The sequence below is a fragment of the Thermobia domestica genome, chromosome 2 (genome assembly GCF_964235325.1).
Source record: "Thermobia domestica chromosome 2, izTheDome1.hap1.1, whole genome shotgun sequence".
NCBI lineage: Eukaryota > Metazoa > Arthropoda > Insecta > Zygentoma > Lepismatidae > Thermobia > Thermobia domestica.
Genome location: NC_137455.1, coordinates 358,485,069 through 358,504,789, shown reverse-complemented (window position 1 = coordinate 358,504,789; position 19,721 = coordinate 358,485,069). Strand labels below are relative to the sequence as shown.

At 35.8% G+C, this 19,721-nt stretch overlaps 1 protein-coding gene across 4 annotated transcripts in view; it reads right to left on the bottom strand.

Annotated features, from left to right (window-relative positions):
* The window catches only part of LOC145678814 (FAST kinase domain-containing protein 4), a 74,256-nt gene that overhangs the window by 23,046 nt on the left and 31,489 nt on the right, over positions 1-19,721 (bottom strand). For all 4 annotated transcript variants that reach the window (XM_081749346.1, XM_081749349.1, XM_081749348.1 and 1 more), the window contains 2 exons: positions 13,752-13,905; positions 7,923-8,009 (listed from right to left, as the gene is read on the bottom strand). In XM_081749346.1, coding sequence (XP_081605472.1) covers positions 7,923-8,009; positions 13,752-13,905 — 241 coding nt within the window. The remainder of the gene's footprint in view (positions 1-7,922; positions 8,010-13,751; positions 13,906-19,721) is intronic.

Genomic DNA, 19,721 nt, shown 5'->3' with positions numbered 1-19,721 from the left:
TTGCTTTGGACGAAAATTCTTCAAAAAATTGTTATAATTGCACGTTTCTCCAATATCTAGTCTCCCTGTGAATATTAACGAAAAATGGAGAAATTATAACATTGGCTATGGGTGAATACTAAACAAAGTTCCAGTTTTAATAATTATAGCATTTTTTATTAAATAAGCACAAGACACTACTAAGATATATACTTAAGATATATTTTGACAAGTGTAATTGAAACAGAATAAAAATCATAAGCTTCGAGTCTAACACAGGTTTGATTTTAACAAAAAGGTATGCTTTTATGCTTCATTAAAACCATATTTACAAAATATTTTCTAGTGATACGATTATGGTAATTAGCTTAATTTCTCGTTTTCTTTGTCATTGAAAAGTTCATGTTACAAAGACACATTTCTGGCTTTCAATTTGGGAAAATTTCTTGTTAATGCATCCGTATCCATTTCATTCAGTATGTCATTTTCAATAGCTACCAAAGCTAGTTCATTTCATCGTTCTTGAGATATAGTTGACCTCAACTAAGTCTTCATTAATTTTAGCTTAGAAAATCTCCGTTCACCACAGGTCACGGACACTGGGAGAGTGAGTAGTATTCTTAAGCTTATAAAAATGCTTGGAAATGAATTCATGCAGCCATTTTTAATATGAAAGACAATGCTTGGGAAGAGAGGTACTGAAGGTTAATATATGTGCAAATATTTAGAGCTTGTTAAAGAGATCATTTCCATCAATGATACGTTCCTCTTCATCATTCAACATAGTTTCAAGATTCATATATGCTTCCTTCAAACTTTCTTTATCCCATATTTGCAGATTGTATATTTGGTTTAGATATTTCAAAGCATTTACTACTGTTTTTCATAAGTTGGAATCTTTCTTGCAGTGATGTGATTCCTTTATCAAGCATAACATAAATAAAAGTTGACTTTGAAAGATGGTTTTCCTGTTTCAATAGGTTTATCCTCACTTTCCATTAAGAAGATTGCTTTTTACGTATGTTCCTTGGGCGGATTTGAGTTTCTTTGTCAAACTCAACACTGACTCCGATTTTGTCTGCAAGCTCTGTTGCGTCTGTAATTACCATTCATTCCATCATCAGATCTTATTTTTTCAAGAAACCCTTGGACACTTTTGATGAGATTCATTGAAATCTATAGATAGGAGGTGACATTTTACTAACCAGAGATCTTATGCCACGTGACTATATAGCAAAGAAATTTCAAACTCTGCAAGTTTCTCGCAATTCCCAAAGCAGTGTTTCTGTTAAAGGCAGATTTTTTTTTCTCTTGGGACGCTTAATACACAATATCATAAATTTACTCTGGATAGTACCTTAAGGGTAATATGGCTTCAATTTTACTTTCCCAGAGAATGCTGCTGAGAGGTTTTACTGTCAATGTTGGTGAATGTTAAAGCTACGTTTCACATTACATGAATCTTGTAGCTGTCATAAAAAAAATCTTGCAACCTGGTCTTTCCATTTACAGTTTACACATTACAACTTTCTGAAAGCAAGAAATATATCTCCACCCATGCAGCACTGCATTCTAATGGACAAACAGTGAACCTCCTCATTAAAAACGTGTATTTTGGCGCGCTTCCCCTCCCTGTCCAAACGAATCTGTCGTTTTGGAAGCGGCAAAACTGGTTTTCCTTTACGTCAGCGGGAGGGCGATAGCAGGCAGCAAGCACGACGACCCAGAAAGTTGCACATGGTTTGACTCCTTGCAAGATGAAAAAGATGTATGTCCCTTTAAAGACTATGTTTACATGAAGAAATATAGTAAGGTTGTAGGTTTATATATATATATATATATATATATATATATATATATATATATATATATATATATATATATATGACAGCTACAAGATTCATGTAAAATGGAAACGCGGTCTTTAAATACTCCATTGGTAATTTAATGCTGAAAAGAAGTTGTACACTTCCTCAATTTTACTAGAAAAGTCTATTGCAAGGGGGCAGGACAGAGCAGCATCGTGTACTACTAAACTTAGTGAATGGTTCCCACATGATAAAAAAAGGTCCGAGAGTTAAAGTCTGATATGCTCTTTTGAACTCAACATGCTTTCCTTCTATATTGGAACCATTGTCATACCTCTGTCCTTTCATGTTTTTTAGAGGGATTTTTCGTTTGCACAATTTATTAGGTAGTGATTATGTTAAATCTTTATCTATAGTATTTGTGATAGACACAAAGCCTAAGAAATGTTCTTTAGTATTTATATCTACATTCTCAATAATTTTTAAATCTTACTGCCATTGCCATTTGTTCAAAGTAGCTTAAATCTGTTGTGCAATCAAGTATGATTTTTTTTTTTTTTCATTTTCAAGCTTCTTAACATTGTGTCTTGAATCTTGGTAGACAGAAGTCAGAGGAATTCATTTTGCATTGTTTTGCTTAAATAATGTATATCTGTTTTGTCAGTAGTGACTCCTCTCACTTGTTCAAACACAATATTGTCAAATTCTGGAATGTGTTCTACCAATTTCAAGAACATTGCAATTGTTACTTTTGTTAAGAGTTTCATTTGTACCTCTAAACGCCAAACCTTGAGTGCCAAGAAATTGAACAACATAGAGAATATGTGTTTTACCTCATATTCATAAAATCCCCCTTTTTCCTTATAAATAATCTTTCCTAAATCTTCCTGTCCCGCTAGAAATTTTCTCCAAACTAGCAGCATCACTTACGAGTGTGGGATTGACGCCAATTGATATATGTCCATTTCAATTCTAAAGAGGCGTTTTACAGGCAACCATACAAAGATTTGACTTATTTTTGATGTATTTTATCTGTGTCTCAGTCTGTACAATATTTATTTGAAGCCATTTCGAAAATTTTTATAGATAACATTTTCTCTAATAAACATTTACATTTAATACACAAAATTTCTTTTCTAGTTTGGAGCCACTTTCATCTGGCACCTCCTGCGAACGCGTAGTTCGCAGGATTCCAGATTCGGCCCTGCTGCCTATGTTCCATTCCTCTTTATCTTCCATATTGAATGCACATAAATGAATAACTAAAACAAACAAACAAACAAACAAACAAACAAACAAACAAACAAACACACACACACACACACACACACACACACACACACACACACACACACACACACACACACACACACACACACACACACACACACACACACACACACACACACACACACACACACACACACACACACACACACACACACACACACACACACACACACACACACACACACACACACAAAAAAAATCCCCAAATTTCTTAATTACAGCCTACGGTGCAAGGAGAATATTCATACAAAATTTGAAAATTCTACGCCTTATAGTTTCCCAACACCTCATCTTATTTACAGCTTAGAGTGCAAGAATAATATTTACACAAAAACTTAAAAGTTCTAAGTCGAATAGTTTTGGAAATCTGGCGAACAGCAAAAGATTATTCAAGTTTTCCCCACTCCCCTAGGATAAGTATTTCGCAAAACTCCACCTTATCTACAGCCTAGGATGCAAAGAGAACATTTCCTCAAAATTTCAAAGTGCTATACTTAATAGTTTCAAAGATCTCTTGATGAGTGAATAAGTATGTATAAACTTAGAACATCTAATAATATTTTATGAGAAGAAACAGTTAGAATATCTTAAATCATGAAACATTTTGTCAAAAAGGGTATCAGATCGACTCACAATCAGATAGTTACAAACTGAAGAAATTAAGAAAAAAGGTCTCGAAAGTTTTTAAGGGGGGAAGGGAAAGCGGAGGACTCTTGAATCTAAAGTGAAAATCCGGGACATTTAGTCACTCTACTCTAGAATAAAAAATAGTTTCACACAACTGAGATATATTAAACAATTTCCAAATTACCCTCTTCACCTTCTATCAAATATATTCACCCTTTAGCTTAATGGGTTCTCCTCCTCAATGTCAAATGTCGAAAATATTTGTGGCCTTAAATCGGGAAACACAAGAATGCCAGATGACCGGCATCTTTGACAGATATTTTGGAGCTAAGTTCACATGGAATTTTACGAAACTTGTGAATTTATTTATTTATTCAAGGACGTCACAAAGATTAGTACTCAATATTTCCATTCAATCATAGTTTTCGAGTTTTCAGTTGATGGGTTAAGAAGTGGGTAACTTTAGTCCAACCACTTATTTTACACTTTAAATTTCTCGGCTAATTTTTATACGATTTGAATGAATCTTTTTTAAAATGTGGATAATTAAATTTACGATCGAGATCCGTTCCCAGGTTCTTCCTGAATTCCTATCGGTTTAAAAGGCTTCCTCGAGCCAATCCAAGACCATGGTCTTTAAAATCTAGGATTCTTTATTATAATGTAGACTCATCGGTTTGTGTGAAATGAATAAATAAAAGAGGAAATAAAAGAATAAATAAATAAATAAAATGAAATAAATCAATAGAGGAAATAAAATAAATAAATAAAAGAGGAAATAAGAGAATAAATAAATAAGAAAATAAATAATAAATAGAGGAAATAAAATAATAAATAAATGAAAGAGGAAAAGTATAGCGGAAATTATTAGATTAGATTTTGGCATCTCTTTCAGCAGCAAGGCTACATTTGATGTGGGTCTGTAGCCTAACTTGGGATCCGAGCCCCATGTGTTGACGCTAAGATCGTACGCTGAGTCTCCCGCGCCAAAGACGTGTATGCTAACCACACAGAAATGAGGGAGAGACGAAAATTATAGAGGGCAGTTTCTAAAACACTTTTTCCTTATTCTTTTTACAGAATTGAAATACCTAAGTTTCTGAATTACAGGCTTACGAAAAGGAACAAGCACAAGCAAACAGGCATCAGTTTTGACCACTATTTTGGGGATGAAGGTCACATGGGACTTTAGGGTACTTTTAATATTTTATTTAAGATTATATATAAAGGAAATCTGAAATTTTCCGGTTTTTTTTTCTAAATTATTTCAGCTCGATACTCTTTTTGGTTCTTTATTTACTGTATTATATAGGATATTTTGTACTACTTGGATCGTCTAGAACGAGTTCGCTGTCTTCCTACAGATTTCACACTTCGAGGAAAATGAAAGGAAGAACAACAGAAATAATACAAGAAAAAATACATGAAGACAAAAAATGGAATGGAAAGATCTTCGAAAGATTTTAACCCAAAAAATCGTAAAATGCAAAAATTGCATAATTTAATATTAACAGTACACGTAAGACTATAGATGAAAACCTGTAATTCAGAAATAAACTAGTAAAATTAGAGCAGACACAGACCTTTTACGTCAAAATTCTAAACAAACTTTTTGGAATAGAAAATTGTTTATGTGGGAAAATCAAAAAAATACGGGAACACATCATGTTTCATAGCAACGTAAAAAGGGGAACACCTAAACCTGTTTGCACCATAAGAAGAAATAACACACTTGCAAAAATATATGTAGACAACGCAAATAAAACACAGAGAATATGTATAAGATCTCAGAAATAAGAGGAGGCCACGGCAGCTCAGTAATAGAATGCTCACCTCTAGTGCGATTTCATTTTATCCAAAATAATAAAAACGAAACATATCTGGAATATTCATTCCTATATAGGAGTGCTGTTTGGAAATATGTGTGACTTTGTACTTTTTGGATGAATTTAAAGTGTTGTGTAAATTGCACGTTTCAAGTAAGTGTGTAGTTTGGGTGGTTTAAATGCGTGGATCTTACACCGAATGAGGAATCACATAAATCTCTTACTCCAATGTGCCTCTTCATAGATGAAGGACTAACAAGCGTTTCTTAATATGTGAGAGTGACTCCGGATACTTAAGATTCTTTGTAGACTAATCATACAAATTGTATTAAATATTGAAACGTGCATGAAGTAAAATAAAGAAAGAAAAAAAAAAAAAAGAAATACTTTCCGCAGATAAAATTTATCTGGGTTGGTCACAAGTTACTCATTTATTTGCTCCGACAACTATAGTAGTGGATGTTTAAAGATATGCAGCTCTTTTCCTCCATACTTTCAACGATATTATGACTGCAATAACAATTAAGAAGATTCGACGTCTTGGCTTCACTATCATACCTTATCCTGCATCCTTTTCCGAAACTTAAGAACATCTAAAAAGACTTCATTTTGATTTGGCCGATGCAGCGAATCACGAACTTAGGCTGTAGTTCCATTGTCAAGGTTAAGGCTATAGCTTTTTTTTCTTTATTAAATTTTCATGTGTACTGAGGTCGAAAAATATGATAACACATTACACCATGAAAGCGTAGTGTAATACAGTTCCTGACAATATTTTTAGCTATTTTTTTTTTTTTTTTAATTTAAAATGTCACTCTATTAACAATTTTTGTGCCTGATGATAAGGTAGTCAATTATTGAATGCATACTCAGGTAAGTTTTGCCTCCTACGGAATTTACATGACAACTGCTGTAAGATTTACATGAGACTTATTCACACTATTTTTTGTTTCATACAGTAAGAAACTTTAGCTTGGCAACGAACTTTTATTATAATTTAAGATTTACTAATGACGTGAAATTTTCTCAATATTGAAACCAGAAGCGGTAGTTGATTTCTACTACTTCCGGTTTTAGTATAAAGATTAGAGTAGAGACGAATGCATAACTGATTGTACAAAACAGTTTCTTGTTATCTATTACCATTTTTAGTTTACAGCGACTAACGTTAAAACCGAGTGCTGGTTTCTGTCACTTATTCCGGTTTAAATAGAAGGTTAAAAGAGGAGATAGTACCTATTCTTACAACTTTAAATCAGTTTGAGAAAAAAAATTCTCGTTGTATTCTGTCGTTATTTGCTCTATGTAGATCAATACTGAAACCAGAAATGGTTGGATTTCTATCGGTAGCAGGAAACAGCTTCTCATTATCTACAGTGTGGTCCGGAAGTGGGCGTATCCCCCATTTAGTTTCAACAGTATAGTGTTAGTTATGGTAGAATGTCTGTACACAGTTACCTTGAAATCTTAAGAGTCTTAAGAGTCATAAACATCGCTATGATCACCATCCATGTCATAACACAGTTGAATTCTGCGCCAAGTTCTCGCAGATGTTTTGCGGAGATACTCCGGAGTCACGAGGGTGAAAGTGTGTTCCACAGCTACTAGTAATTCCTGCGTTGTGTGATATTGAGTGTTTCTTACTTGTTGCTTTATGAAACCCCAGACAGCACTGTCTGGTGTTGTCAGATCGGGACTTCTTGGAAGCCAGGCAAAGGGAGCTGGTGAAGATGCACAACCTCGTCCAATCCAGCGGTTAGGAAACGTCTGATTCAGGTAATTGCGCACGTGAATCGCGAAGTGCGCTGATGCTCCATCCTGCTATATCACAACAGTGTCTTTGATATCATTTTTTTCAGTTGAGGCACTAACCACTCATTAAGCATCCAGGTAAGAATGTCCACTAACTTTGTCTTCGAAGGGGTACGCCCACTTCCGGACCACCCTATATTATCGTTCTTATTCTATAGTAATCAACATCAAAACCGGAAATCGTTGACCTCTACCACTTCCGGTGGGATATCGACGAACACGATTCTAACTTTTGGCCCTCTACACCCTGCTAAAACTGATGGTGATTTACAAGTAATTCTTGAGATTCTGTATCTTCTGAACGGACACGGAGAGGCAAAATAATACTCGTATATAAAGAAGATTTTAGTAAACTAAACTCCTTAGAAAGTATGATATATTAATCTTCTGCGCTATTTTGAAATCCGTTACTTTAAATTCAACTTTAATATTGTACATACGAACATAGTCATGCAATACATTAATCTGATCTACAACGTTCTTTTTTTTTTTTTTTTTTTTTAAATCAAATATGGAAATCCGTTTAAAGCTACATTCATTCATTTGAAAAGTTATTATGTGTAACGATAAGGGTATCTACCTTTGTATCCTTTAATATATTCCGCAGCACCGTTCACATTCAGTAACTTCAATTTCATAGCCACATTTGGTGCACTGTTCAAAGATTCTGTAAGAAAGAACAAAGGAGAAACATTCTGTTAAAAAATACAAGTTTTCAGAGTATTCTATGAATTAACTGGAAAACTGAAAAATAAATAAGAGCATTAATATCAGCAGGAGTCCCAGCAGTGAGGGAACCGATTGGATGCAGCCGATCTGACGGAAAAAGACCCGATGGTATGACATTAGTACCTTGGAAGAAAGGAAAGGCATTGATTTGGGACTTCACATGTTCAGACACCTATGCCCCCTCCAACCTACAATATGCCTCAGTACAAGCTGGACTCGTAGCTGCTCGAAGAGCGAAAGAAAAAAGGAATAAATATAGCAGTCTACTCGATAACTATTGCTTTGTCGCAATAGCAATTGAGTCTAGCGGCTCTTGGGAAGAAGAAGGCCTCAAATTTATAAAAGAAATCGGCCACCGTCTATCGATTAAATCAGGAGATAATCGAGCAAAAAGTTTCCTGATTCAACGCATAAGCATAGCGTGGGAACGTGTCGGCTATAATGGGAACGTTACCCACTAGTAAAGAGCTAGAAGAAGTCTTTCTTCTGTAATTGCGAAGAAGGGAGGTTAGGAGTAAAAACATACATCATTGGTGCATCAATTTATGTAGCAACCGAGGAAGGAGTATGGAGAGACAGCTCACAGTCCATAAGTTTATACGAAAAATTACGGCATGAATGCTGTACCGTACGTCAAGACAGTGACATAACATGACAGGTTGGAGCCTTTGAAAGCAGAAGATTTAGTACTACCCGTCGAACATAATGGAAACAAAGTACCGAAGAATAGATATTTACTGTTTCATTTTAGATTTTCATTATAACAGTTTCTTTAAGAATCATTGTTATTTTAAAAATTTAAAAATGTATAACAATATATCTATAAATTAAAGACATTCTTAAATCTTGTACAATTGTTTGGAAGTTTTACATCATATTGTAAGATTACATCGTATTGTTATAGAAGTTGTTACCATCACTTAGATAATCCAGCTTTCGTACCGACAGACTTGACAAAATCTTACCACAGACTGACAAAAATCTCAAACCCGTATCTCTCATTTAAGAAACAGTGCTCTTACCAATTGAGCACTGGTGGGTCCACAGGGGTACGATGGTACGGCTGTACCCTTTATTGTTTCAAGAACGTCGAGGGGCGATATGAAGACGGAATATACGCAGAAATGTTAATATTTCGGATTGCATTGATAGATTCAAACCCGTGTGCTTCTTTTCTAAACTCAACCGTTAACCTTGGTATCTCTAACATGTAGAAACATTACAGTACAAATAGAAGAAAATAAAGTAAACGTTATGGTACCGGCGTGAGAAAAGTCGATTTCTTCTGTTTAGAGTGGAAGATGGATGGTAATATTTTGGAAAGGAGGGCAAATTAATTATTTATGGGTAATATTCAATAGTAAGTTAACTGTCATCTTTCGGGAAGCATAGTGAAAAAAATGTATGTTCATATACTATGGTTTATTATAACAAATACAAATAAAATTAACAATATAGAGGGATTAATTTTTTTTTTTTTTTAGAGAAACCGTTTTTGCTAGTGCTGTATAGACAAACCACCATTCAAAACAAGTTCGTATGTTGATTACATTGTGTTGTTAAATTTATATTAAAAAGTCATATAGGAATACAAATACTGCATATACGAGGTGTGTTCAAAAAGTATCGAATCATTTTTTTTTCTCACATAAACCAATCAAGCGCGGGAGACTTTCTTCAGTGTAGATGTAGTCATGAATTTTTTCCCGCTCGCAGAAAGCGTCAGTCGCTGGCAGTCGGCCAACGAGTAAAGACGTGTAGTGGGCGGTCGTCGTATTTCAGTGTTTTGGAAAATGACAGAAAAACCTGAGCAGCGATATTGCATCAAAAGCTTGCGGAAACCATTCAATCGGATCGGTACATTCAATTTTGAACGGGAATTTGGGAGTGAAGAGAGTGTCCGCGAAATTTGATTCAGGCTTTCATTCCAAAATACAACAATCCTATGTGTCGTCAGGCTTCCGTCTACTCACCCGACGTGGCTCCATGTGACTTTTGGTTATTTCCCAAGCAGAAAATGCCATTAAAAGAAACCCGATTTAAGTCAAGAGAAGACAGTATGCGGAATGCGAAGGCACGGTTGCTCACCATTCCAAAAACTGCGTTCCAGAAGTGTTTCCAACAATGACGGGAGCGCTGGGAGAAGTGTGGGCATTATCAAATAGACTACTTTGAAGGGGATTAGTGTTACAAATTTCCAAATCAATTAATGTATGTTTGCCAACCAAGGTTCGATACTTTTTCAACACACTTCGTAGAATTGCTAGAAAAATTAATTAACTTGATTTTGAGTTTAACGTCCCGTTCAGCAGCGAGGCTATATAAGACGTGAATCTACTGATTAACGTGAAATCTGAACCACATGAGCTCTGCCGGGAATCGAACACTAGAAAAATAAATTAGTATAATACTTTATCTACTAGCAGAGATATCCATGAGCAAACTTTATTATGCAAATTGCTAATGAATTAATGGAAAATCAAGTAATTTTAAAATTATTGAAATTCAACGTGAACAAACATATTTACTTACGCAAAACCAAGTTTGCTTTTGCATTTGCTTTGCAATTGCAGTAAATTCTACATTAGTCACAGGCATTGTAATATATAAAAGACGCCATTAAACTGAGTAGTCTATTTTCATTTTGTACAGCTATAGAAGTGGAAGCTCTGTTTTTACTTATCTTACCCCTTGTTCATGAATCTTACAGCCGCAATAGCGTTACCAGTGATACGATCAAGATTTTGTTTTAATGCTTTATTCCTTAACCTAATTACAGGTAACTTACTACGGTAGATACTTGATCAAATATGCTACACTATGCTGTATATGAATATTTTAATTAACACATTTGCTCTTAAATATTTTCTAAATGAGACTTCTTTGGTTAATATGCTGACTTCCATTTACGAGGCCCTAGAACTTACTAATTAATATGAATAATGGTTTATACTTCGTTTTATACCTAATTGAATATGTTTTTAAATATCATGTGTTTTATTGTTGATACTGCGTACCTGTCAGGAATAACATGAAAGATTACTTTTAGAATAGGGACTTGGCAAAGAATTTACCTCAAACAAACAAACAAACAAAAAAGTATGCAGAGACGATATGGTTTCATACTAACAATGCTACTACGTGAAAATAAAGAAAAGAAGTCAATGCCTACCAACTTCGGTTTATTTCTCATTTTGAAGCGTAGGACCTTTATTTTAAAAACTTTCTTTAGGTTATGTACAGGGCTAGCATAAATGATTCATTCATTTTGAAAAGGCTATATTTTCAAAAGTTTTACACGCACACACATGAAAGATATGAAAGGAACCACAAACTCATCAAATTTATATACCCTTTACAAATGTTCAATATGTGCCGCTTTGGTGGCACGACACACATCCAGACGACACTCGAGCTCATTCCATACATTTTGTAGCATAGTCCTGTCAATTCTCTGCACTGTAGCACTAATGCGTTCTTTGAGCTCGACTAAGGATTGCGGTAGTGAGGCTACGTAAAGAAGGTCCTTAACGTACCCCCACAGGAAGAAGTAGCAGGGCGTTAAATCAGGAGATCTCGGGGGCCAGGGAAACAAAGCTAGGTCATACTCACCAATACACCGAATCCAGGCGATGCGGAAGTTCATCGTTTAACTAATCACAAACTGGATGTGCCAAACTCTACACAATTCAAACTTGGTGAGTTTTTGGTTCTTTTCATATATCTTTCATGTATGTATGTGTAATATTCTTGAAAATGTAGCCTTTTCACAACGAATGAATCATTTATGGTAACCCTGTCAGGGTGGCCACTCATTTGGAATTTCAAAATTCCCTGACTTTTCCAGAAATTTTCCCGGTTTTCCAGAAAATTTCTAGAGAGATCTAAAATTGGTATAAACCCGTAAACCATTATTAAACACAAATCATGTGAGTTATACGGCAAAGAAGTCCATGTGTTAAGAAAAAGAATTACTCGAAAACATGGTATTTTGATCCAGGCCCATAGCTAGGAAATGGCCAATGGAGGTGGAGCCCGCACCCTGCGACAATCCTCAACTCCCTTGACTGAAATTTATTTCTTTTTTTAAACAAATATATGTTTAAAAAATCAGTAGTCAATAATTCTTAAATTTATTTTCTTGGAAAAACACCATTACAGAATTTACATAAAATCGGTTTAAAATTGCAAAATTCAAATCAAGAAACTGTTCTACTCATTATCTACTTATTATTCGTTAATTTGCAATCAAATATTTCTCCGGACTTAACAACAAATATACAATACCTTCACCAGGTGTGCTTATTAGCAACCTCTGTCATATTGCAGTACAAGGTTATGCTATCGTTCTTTGACGTCACAAATGAATGGAGAGGACAATTATGGAGCTACCTGTATTAAGAAGTAGCGGACTTCGGTCTAGAAAGCCGGAATTAACAACTTTAGGTAGGCCCGGGTCCCAAAGGTTTTGTCGTGCCAGCAGTGGCGTGCGGTGGTTATGCAACCGGGGAACAGGTCGACATAGATGGGAAATATTGTGTAACAAAACAACGGAACTGAAGTAAATGAGCACTATTAAAATGTGCTTTTAAGAAATCAGAAATATTTGTTTGAAGCTGATTTTTTTAGAACAATAGTACATGCAGTAGCGGAATTGGGTGTAAAAACTAGGGGGAGGGGAATGCCATTACTTCAAATTGGTGGTCAAAAGGTCAAATATCTGTAAAAAAGCATGGCCAATTAATCGTGTGGCGCAAAAAGTACTGCCGCCACTGAATACAAATGCATGTGGAATCCACATAGTTTTTGATTCCACATAGAAATACACGCATTAACCAAAATTCCACACATTCGGAACTCTTCCGGCAGAAATACTCAACTATCGTTCAGCCTTTATATTAATCACGTGACCACCAAAACGGGATGCAGGGGCGCAGCCCCGAGCGAATTCTGGAAATCAAGCAGCCATCGAACTAAACAAGTGTGTTAATTACAAAATGGTCCCGATTTCGCTCCAGCTCAATTCAGGGCAGCACTAAATGACAAAAGAATATGAAGAAAGTATGCGCAGCCCAAACCAGCAGAGCTAGATAAACGAAACCTGGAAGGAAGGAGAAATCTGGGGGCGAAGCCCCCAGCGACCAAAGCTATTTTGTATATAAATAAACCGGCTAAATGGCTAGGAATACAGCAGAACGTAAATTTTCTCCCGAGTAAAAAATCCATGTTTGTCATCAAAATTCCCTGACTTTTCCAGAATTAAAAAATTTCCTGACTTTTCCCGGTTTTCCAGATTTTCCAGGTGAGTGGCCACCCTGCCTGTATTACAACTTCTTCAGTCTCTTTTTAGCCTACACAAAATAACCGCCGACATTAACTGAACATTTTACTTTTGTCATTTTTCATTTAAAAATTCGGAGACGAATTTAGATTTTTATTTTGGGGTGAAAATAAATATATGAAATTAGTTTCTTTCAGGTGTCTGGATTACATACTGGATAATTTGGCTGACATTTCCGCAAAGAAATTTCATCAAAGAAGGATCGTAGTTTCCACAGTTTTTGTGAGTGTACCATCACCACTCAAGCTGATGAAATATGATTCTGTACTCCATAGATTAAATTAAATAGTTTCCTTTTACATAGATGATAGAGTACTTACTAAACAAAGAGTTGCTCACCTTCAAGAAGCATCACATTCTCGAGAAATTTGGGTGAAAGAACTGAAGCCACATGATCTGCTGTTTGTCTCTCAAGCACAACTAATGCCCAGACGACATCTAGCCACGCGGATGGGCTTGGAACTTCTCCCGCAGTCAGACGAGATAACAACACCTAAATAAAAGTTAAATACCTTTACAATCTGTATAGTACTTTACATACGAAATATATTTAAGGCACTAAAAAATTATCTGTGTAATTTTCCCCGTTTCAATAACATGAATGAAACAAAAAGTAGTAGTGGATATTTCCTTTTGTAACCAGCTAGTTAGTCGCTCCAGTTAAACGAAAATGTCAGTGAGAGCAGGACAGGGTTAGCAAAAACCATGGTTTTTATTAAAAAAAAAAACAAAAAACCGTTTTTTTTTTGTTTAAACCAGGTTTTTTTGGTTTAAACCAGGTTTTTATGGTTTAAATGATTTGCTCTATATATTCATATCATATATGGACAGAAATAAGTTTGTTTCGTCTTGATGTTATTATGCAACAACCGGGTTATGCTGGAAGGGGTCACATAAGCTTAAAGCGGAATAAAAACCGCTTCTCGAGTTACATCCGAGAGAAATTGTCCTCCATTTGAACTCGGAACCAGGACTAATTGGCCACAAATGCGATACGTCTGCCGACTCACTCACGAAGGAATCCTGATAAAAAAAATACGTTGTACTGATCTTTACATGCTTCTTAATATAACTGTCAAGTCATTTCAGAAGGACAAAAAGATAAACAGTTGCACAAGTGAAACCATTACACAGAATTAATTAGATATGAACAATTTCAAAGTACGACGGAGTACAGAAGAACTAATCTAGTTCAAGTTAGTTAACAACGACTTTTATTCGTCCAAATTAAAGAAATACACCGACTTAATCTGCATATCAATAAGAAAAGTGAATAAAGATACGAATTATTTGAGTCCACTTTGGCTCAGACTCATTTATACATAAATAGATACCAAAGATACTTATTTCACTAAATGCCTCTCGTGGGGTCTGTATGACCCTCCCCCCCCACACAAAAAGTACGGCATTTTCGATGTATTTTATCAATAGTAAACATTGAAACGAAACAATATTTAGAATTTTTCTTCGATTGCAATTACATAACAATAATAACAACTACAAAAAAATCACAAAATAAACATTTATAAACTTGTAAAAAAAAGTTGCTTTTGTAGTATAATCTTTTTGAGTAATGAATGGGGAATTTAGGTCTGAATATAATACGAATAATATACGGGAGTGAAACGTGATAACCCACAAATGTGTGTTCATCAAGATTTTACAAACACTTATACTTTTACGAACATTTTTTTGTTTTTTGGTTTAAACCATGGTTTAAACCACCTTGGTTTAAGCCAGCCAACCCTGGAGCAGGATGAACATGGAATGTCCAAACAGCGTTATTAGAGCATATATGCTTTACGTTTTTGAACTGGAATGAAAAATAAACCAGGCATTTTATGGTGAATAAGCAGAGCGTACAACGGGGGTTTAACAAATTTAAGAACGGTGATCAGTTCCACCAAGACGCACCACTTAAGCGACGGTTCAGATAATACTCGCCAACATCTCCACTAGCTTGGGAAAAGTTATAAAGTGGGACGATGGGTCCCAAATAGATCTGATGATGTGATTTTGAGTTTACGGTCCTTTTTAGCAGCGAGGCTACAGTTTAACGAGACGCGGACCTACAGCTTAACGTGGAATCCGAACATGGGTCTCCCACGCCAAAGGGGCGTACGCAAACCGTTTAACCACGATGGAGTTCGACTGTAGATTCAAAAGAATAGAACAAAATTCCTTGTGTTTTATCAGCGGAAGTTCCATTTCCAAACAGTGCTTATGTATAAAGTGGTTTGTTCATATTTCACAACGCCATCATTGGTTAACAGCACGTAAACTGATTCCCAAACTATATTAACTGAAGGTTACGCTCATGCTTGGAACGAATGTTTGATGTTCTGCTTACGGTCTCTTGCATCACACACTGGTGCTACTCGGCCAAACAGATCATTGCGCAGCAAAATAACGCAAAGCCTCATATTGCTAAGGTTATTCCTCATACTATTATCTGACTCGGTTGGCATCCCGAACATTGCACAGTCGAATTACTTTTCTCTATCCTTTAGACAACCATATGAACGTACGACACTTCCAACTTTCTATGAAAAGACTCATCCATTAGATGACTTTCACGTTCCACTGAGTTCTACCATCGTGGAATCCATAGTTTACTCGAGCGCTACAGATAAATTGTTGGTACTTATGGGGGCTGTATCTGATTTGACAAAAAGGTCTTAGTTCGTGATATTGTTTTTTTTCTTTATAGGGCAAATGTTCTACCGAATTTCCTTGGTATCTTCTAATACATAGCAAGTAGCAGTGTTACGTGAAGACCACGTGAGAAGTTTGACTTGTATAGTGTATGATATTTTCTCGATTAATACTGAAGTAGAATTTCTACCACGTTTCATTTTAGTAGAGAAATTAGAGTGAAGAGGGAATATATTCTTGGCACGCTTAACTGATTGCCGGAAACCAGTTCTCCATATCTATTACAGTTTTTACTCCACAACGATCGCCCTTAAAAGAGGGAGGCTTGATTTCTGTCACTTCCGGTTTTAATAAAGAGATTTAAATGGAGATGGTATATATTGAACGTATTTGATTGCAGAAAATGGCTTCTCGCTATCTATTACGGCTTTTATTCTGTGGCGATCAACGTTAAAACTGGAAGTGGTTGGTTTCTGCCACTTTCAGTTTGTATAGTGGGTTACGAGAGATGATGATATATATTCTTAGAACCATAAATTTATTGCAAAAAACCGCTTCTCACTATCACATATTGTTGTTGTTTTATAGTAATCAGCGTAAGAAACGGAAGTGATTTCTATCACTTCCGGTTTGAGTATCATCTTCTTCAACGAACTCAATTCCTATCTATTGGCCCTCGATATTATGACCAAATCTGCCGGTGATTCATCACATAATTCTTCAGATTTTCTTGTCTCTCGGACAGGGAAAATATATAAAGGAATTTTGGTAAATCAAAATCCTTAAAAATGTATGTATGTTCCAGTACAACTCCTGAAGGCCTAGAGCATTTCAACCACCAAATTTAATGCACGTATCACTTACAATCTGGGAGAGGCAGGGGCGACATTGTGAAAATAATTGAAAACGCCCGATATTAGGGTCGACTCCATAGTTTTCGGGATCGCCGAGATGAATAGTGGTATTCTCGATGCTGTTTAAGTTCTAATTTAACCTCATTAGCATAGTGGATAAGAAGGGTAGAAAGGAGTTCAAATATTTTTCATAATCTACTTTTTTCGTGCGCAGAATGAGTATTTCAGCTAACATATGAATAAAATTAAAGTAATCAAAAAATTGCAACAGAAGCACAACGAACAGCTGAACTGCGATAACTCACCTTAGGCCATGAGATAATTAATCACCAAGTGCCCATTGAATTCCGCCGGAAAGTAGCGCCTGTGCTTCAATTGATGTGATAACTGAAATTTTCATATTTGCCCTTCCACATGTTTATTTATTTATTGAGTTTAAAATGCCTGACAAACATAAACTACTCTTTCAGGAAATTTTCATAGCGAGAATGTAGACGAGGTTTTCTCAAGAACAAGGACAAACATTTCAGTCAGCAGAAAAGCAAAATACTTTTAAATCCTAGCCTAACTTTATATTTCTTTTCTGGAGCGAGTGCACACATATATACTTTTATAGTAAATACCGAGTGGATTTAAAACAACGCATACCCGTAAAAGATAAATATGAAAGAGTAAAAAGATACTACGTACAAAGATCCATGGGGCTTTGTTTAAAAGTTGCTGCCTCCTGAGGGTCTTTCATTTTTATCATTTCTTTGATTTAAGAAAACATATTAATGAAACTGTTACGTATATCAACACTGATTCAACATCAAACGATGGAAATAATATTCATAAAATCCATTGGGTCAGGAAATATGGTTGCATGGATCTTTATTCATGATGATGGGATATCTTCCCATTCTACTGAAAATGATTTTCTACTTTTTGCTTGAAAATTATCTTACTCAGAAATCGCCCGGCAATCATTTCTGTCCGAATGATTTTCAACGTTTTTTCTTGCATCGATACAAAAACTAGCTTCGGAGATACAAAAATAAACTAAACTGCCCGGCGGGAAGCATCGAAACCCCTCAGCTGACCAGTCGGAGATTTGGGGGAATGTCAACGCATCGCTAACCCCATTACCATTGTTGCTGGTTTTATCAATCGGAATCATACTCCTTTTCTCACTACTGTTTTCACAACTCTGGAAGTACATACTGTTAACACTATTTGGTGTTATAAAGCAGCCTTGGCTTTATAACACCATTTGCCTTTTCCAACAGCAGTAGCTTTAAGTTTGATAACATTATTTGGTTTTTCCAGCAATCACTAACTTTGAAGTTTGTAGCACCATTTGGTTTACCCAACAGTCAGCAGTCTTGGGTTTTTTTGGTTTTAAGACTATTTGCTCATTTCAGCAATCAGTAGCCTCCGATTTTAAACACTATTTGGGTTTACCAGCAGCCTTGGGTTTTTAACTATTATTACTAAAATTTAAAATCCCGAGAATTTACAAGCACCATGGAATACTCTGTAAATTCTGTTTAAACAGTCAATTTATAAGTTTACTCATCTGACACAACTAGTTACAATCACAGCTGCAAGATAGCATATAATTCCATTCTTGAAGACTTAGAATATATTTTCTAGTCTAGTGCCACATGAATAGGATCAGCTATCATATTAAAATTCCATCAATAAAACGACAAAAATTATTTTACCGACATGTAAAAAATAAATGCTAATAAGAAAGTTAAAGAGCTCCTTCGTGCATAAGTAGTTAGCGTACGCGCCTTTGGCGTGGAAAACCCGGGTTCGATTCCCGGCGGGAGCTCATGTGGTTTCGATTCCACGTCTCATATGCTGAAAGGGACGCTAAACTTAAACTCAACTCAACTCAAGAAAGTTAAATATCATATGACACGTTTTTGTTTATCTTTCCGCATAACTGGATGGAGGTAAAAAAGAAATGTTGCAGCATGGATAGGAGTTTATCAGCAATTACTTCCACTAAATACCATGCATACTTCAACAGCAGTCTGTCATCTTCATTAAATATATACTGGATGTATGCAAAGCTCTTCAAAACCGGATACGTTACACAATTACAATCCGGATTACATAAAGGGGGGACGGTGGCTCATCAGTAGAGCGCTTTCCTCTGGTGGGTGAGGACCCTGGTTCGATCCCCGATTAAGTAAGCTTGTGGTGGACAACATCGTGGGTTTCCTCAGGGTACTCCCGTTTCCTCCCACCAATTATTCCATCGTTAGTCACTTGCTTTAATTATTGTTTTCCTTAGCCTAACGGGCATAATCGTGGGACGTTAAACTCAAAGATTTCATTTCATTTTTTTTTCGGATTACAAAGAAATAACAATCTGACACAAACAAACGGGGGGCCGCGTTGGTAGCAGAGCATTCACCTCTGGTACGTGGAGTCCCTGGTTCGCCTAGCTCGCGCCAACCGGGTTTTGTGGTGAACAAACATCATGTGCGTGGGTTTTCTCGGAGTTTTCCTGTTTCTTCATTCCACCAATTCATTCAGTCTCATACTCACTGTCTCCTTTAATCTACACTGCATAAACATGGGACGTAAAACAAAGATTTTTTTTTTTTAACGAACCAATAGATCCTTTACGAATATAGCTGACAATTATTCCCAGGTAACTGTATAAAGAATGTTTATACTCATGTCCTTCGGGTGCGCCAATATTCCATGCGAGTTATATACGTACTCTTCCGAAGTACTAGTGCTAATATCTGCAATATCTTTTAGGAGATGCGAAATTTTGAACAAGTGAAGACAATGAAGT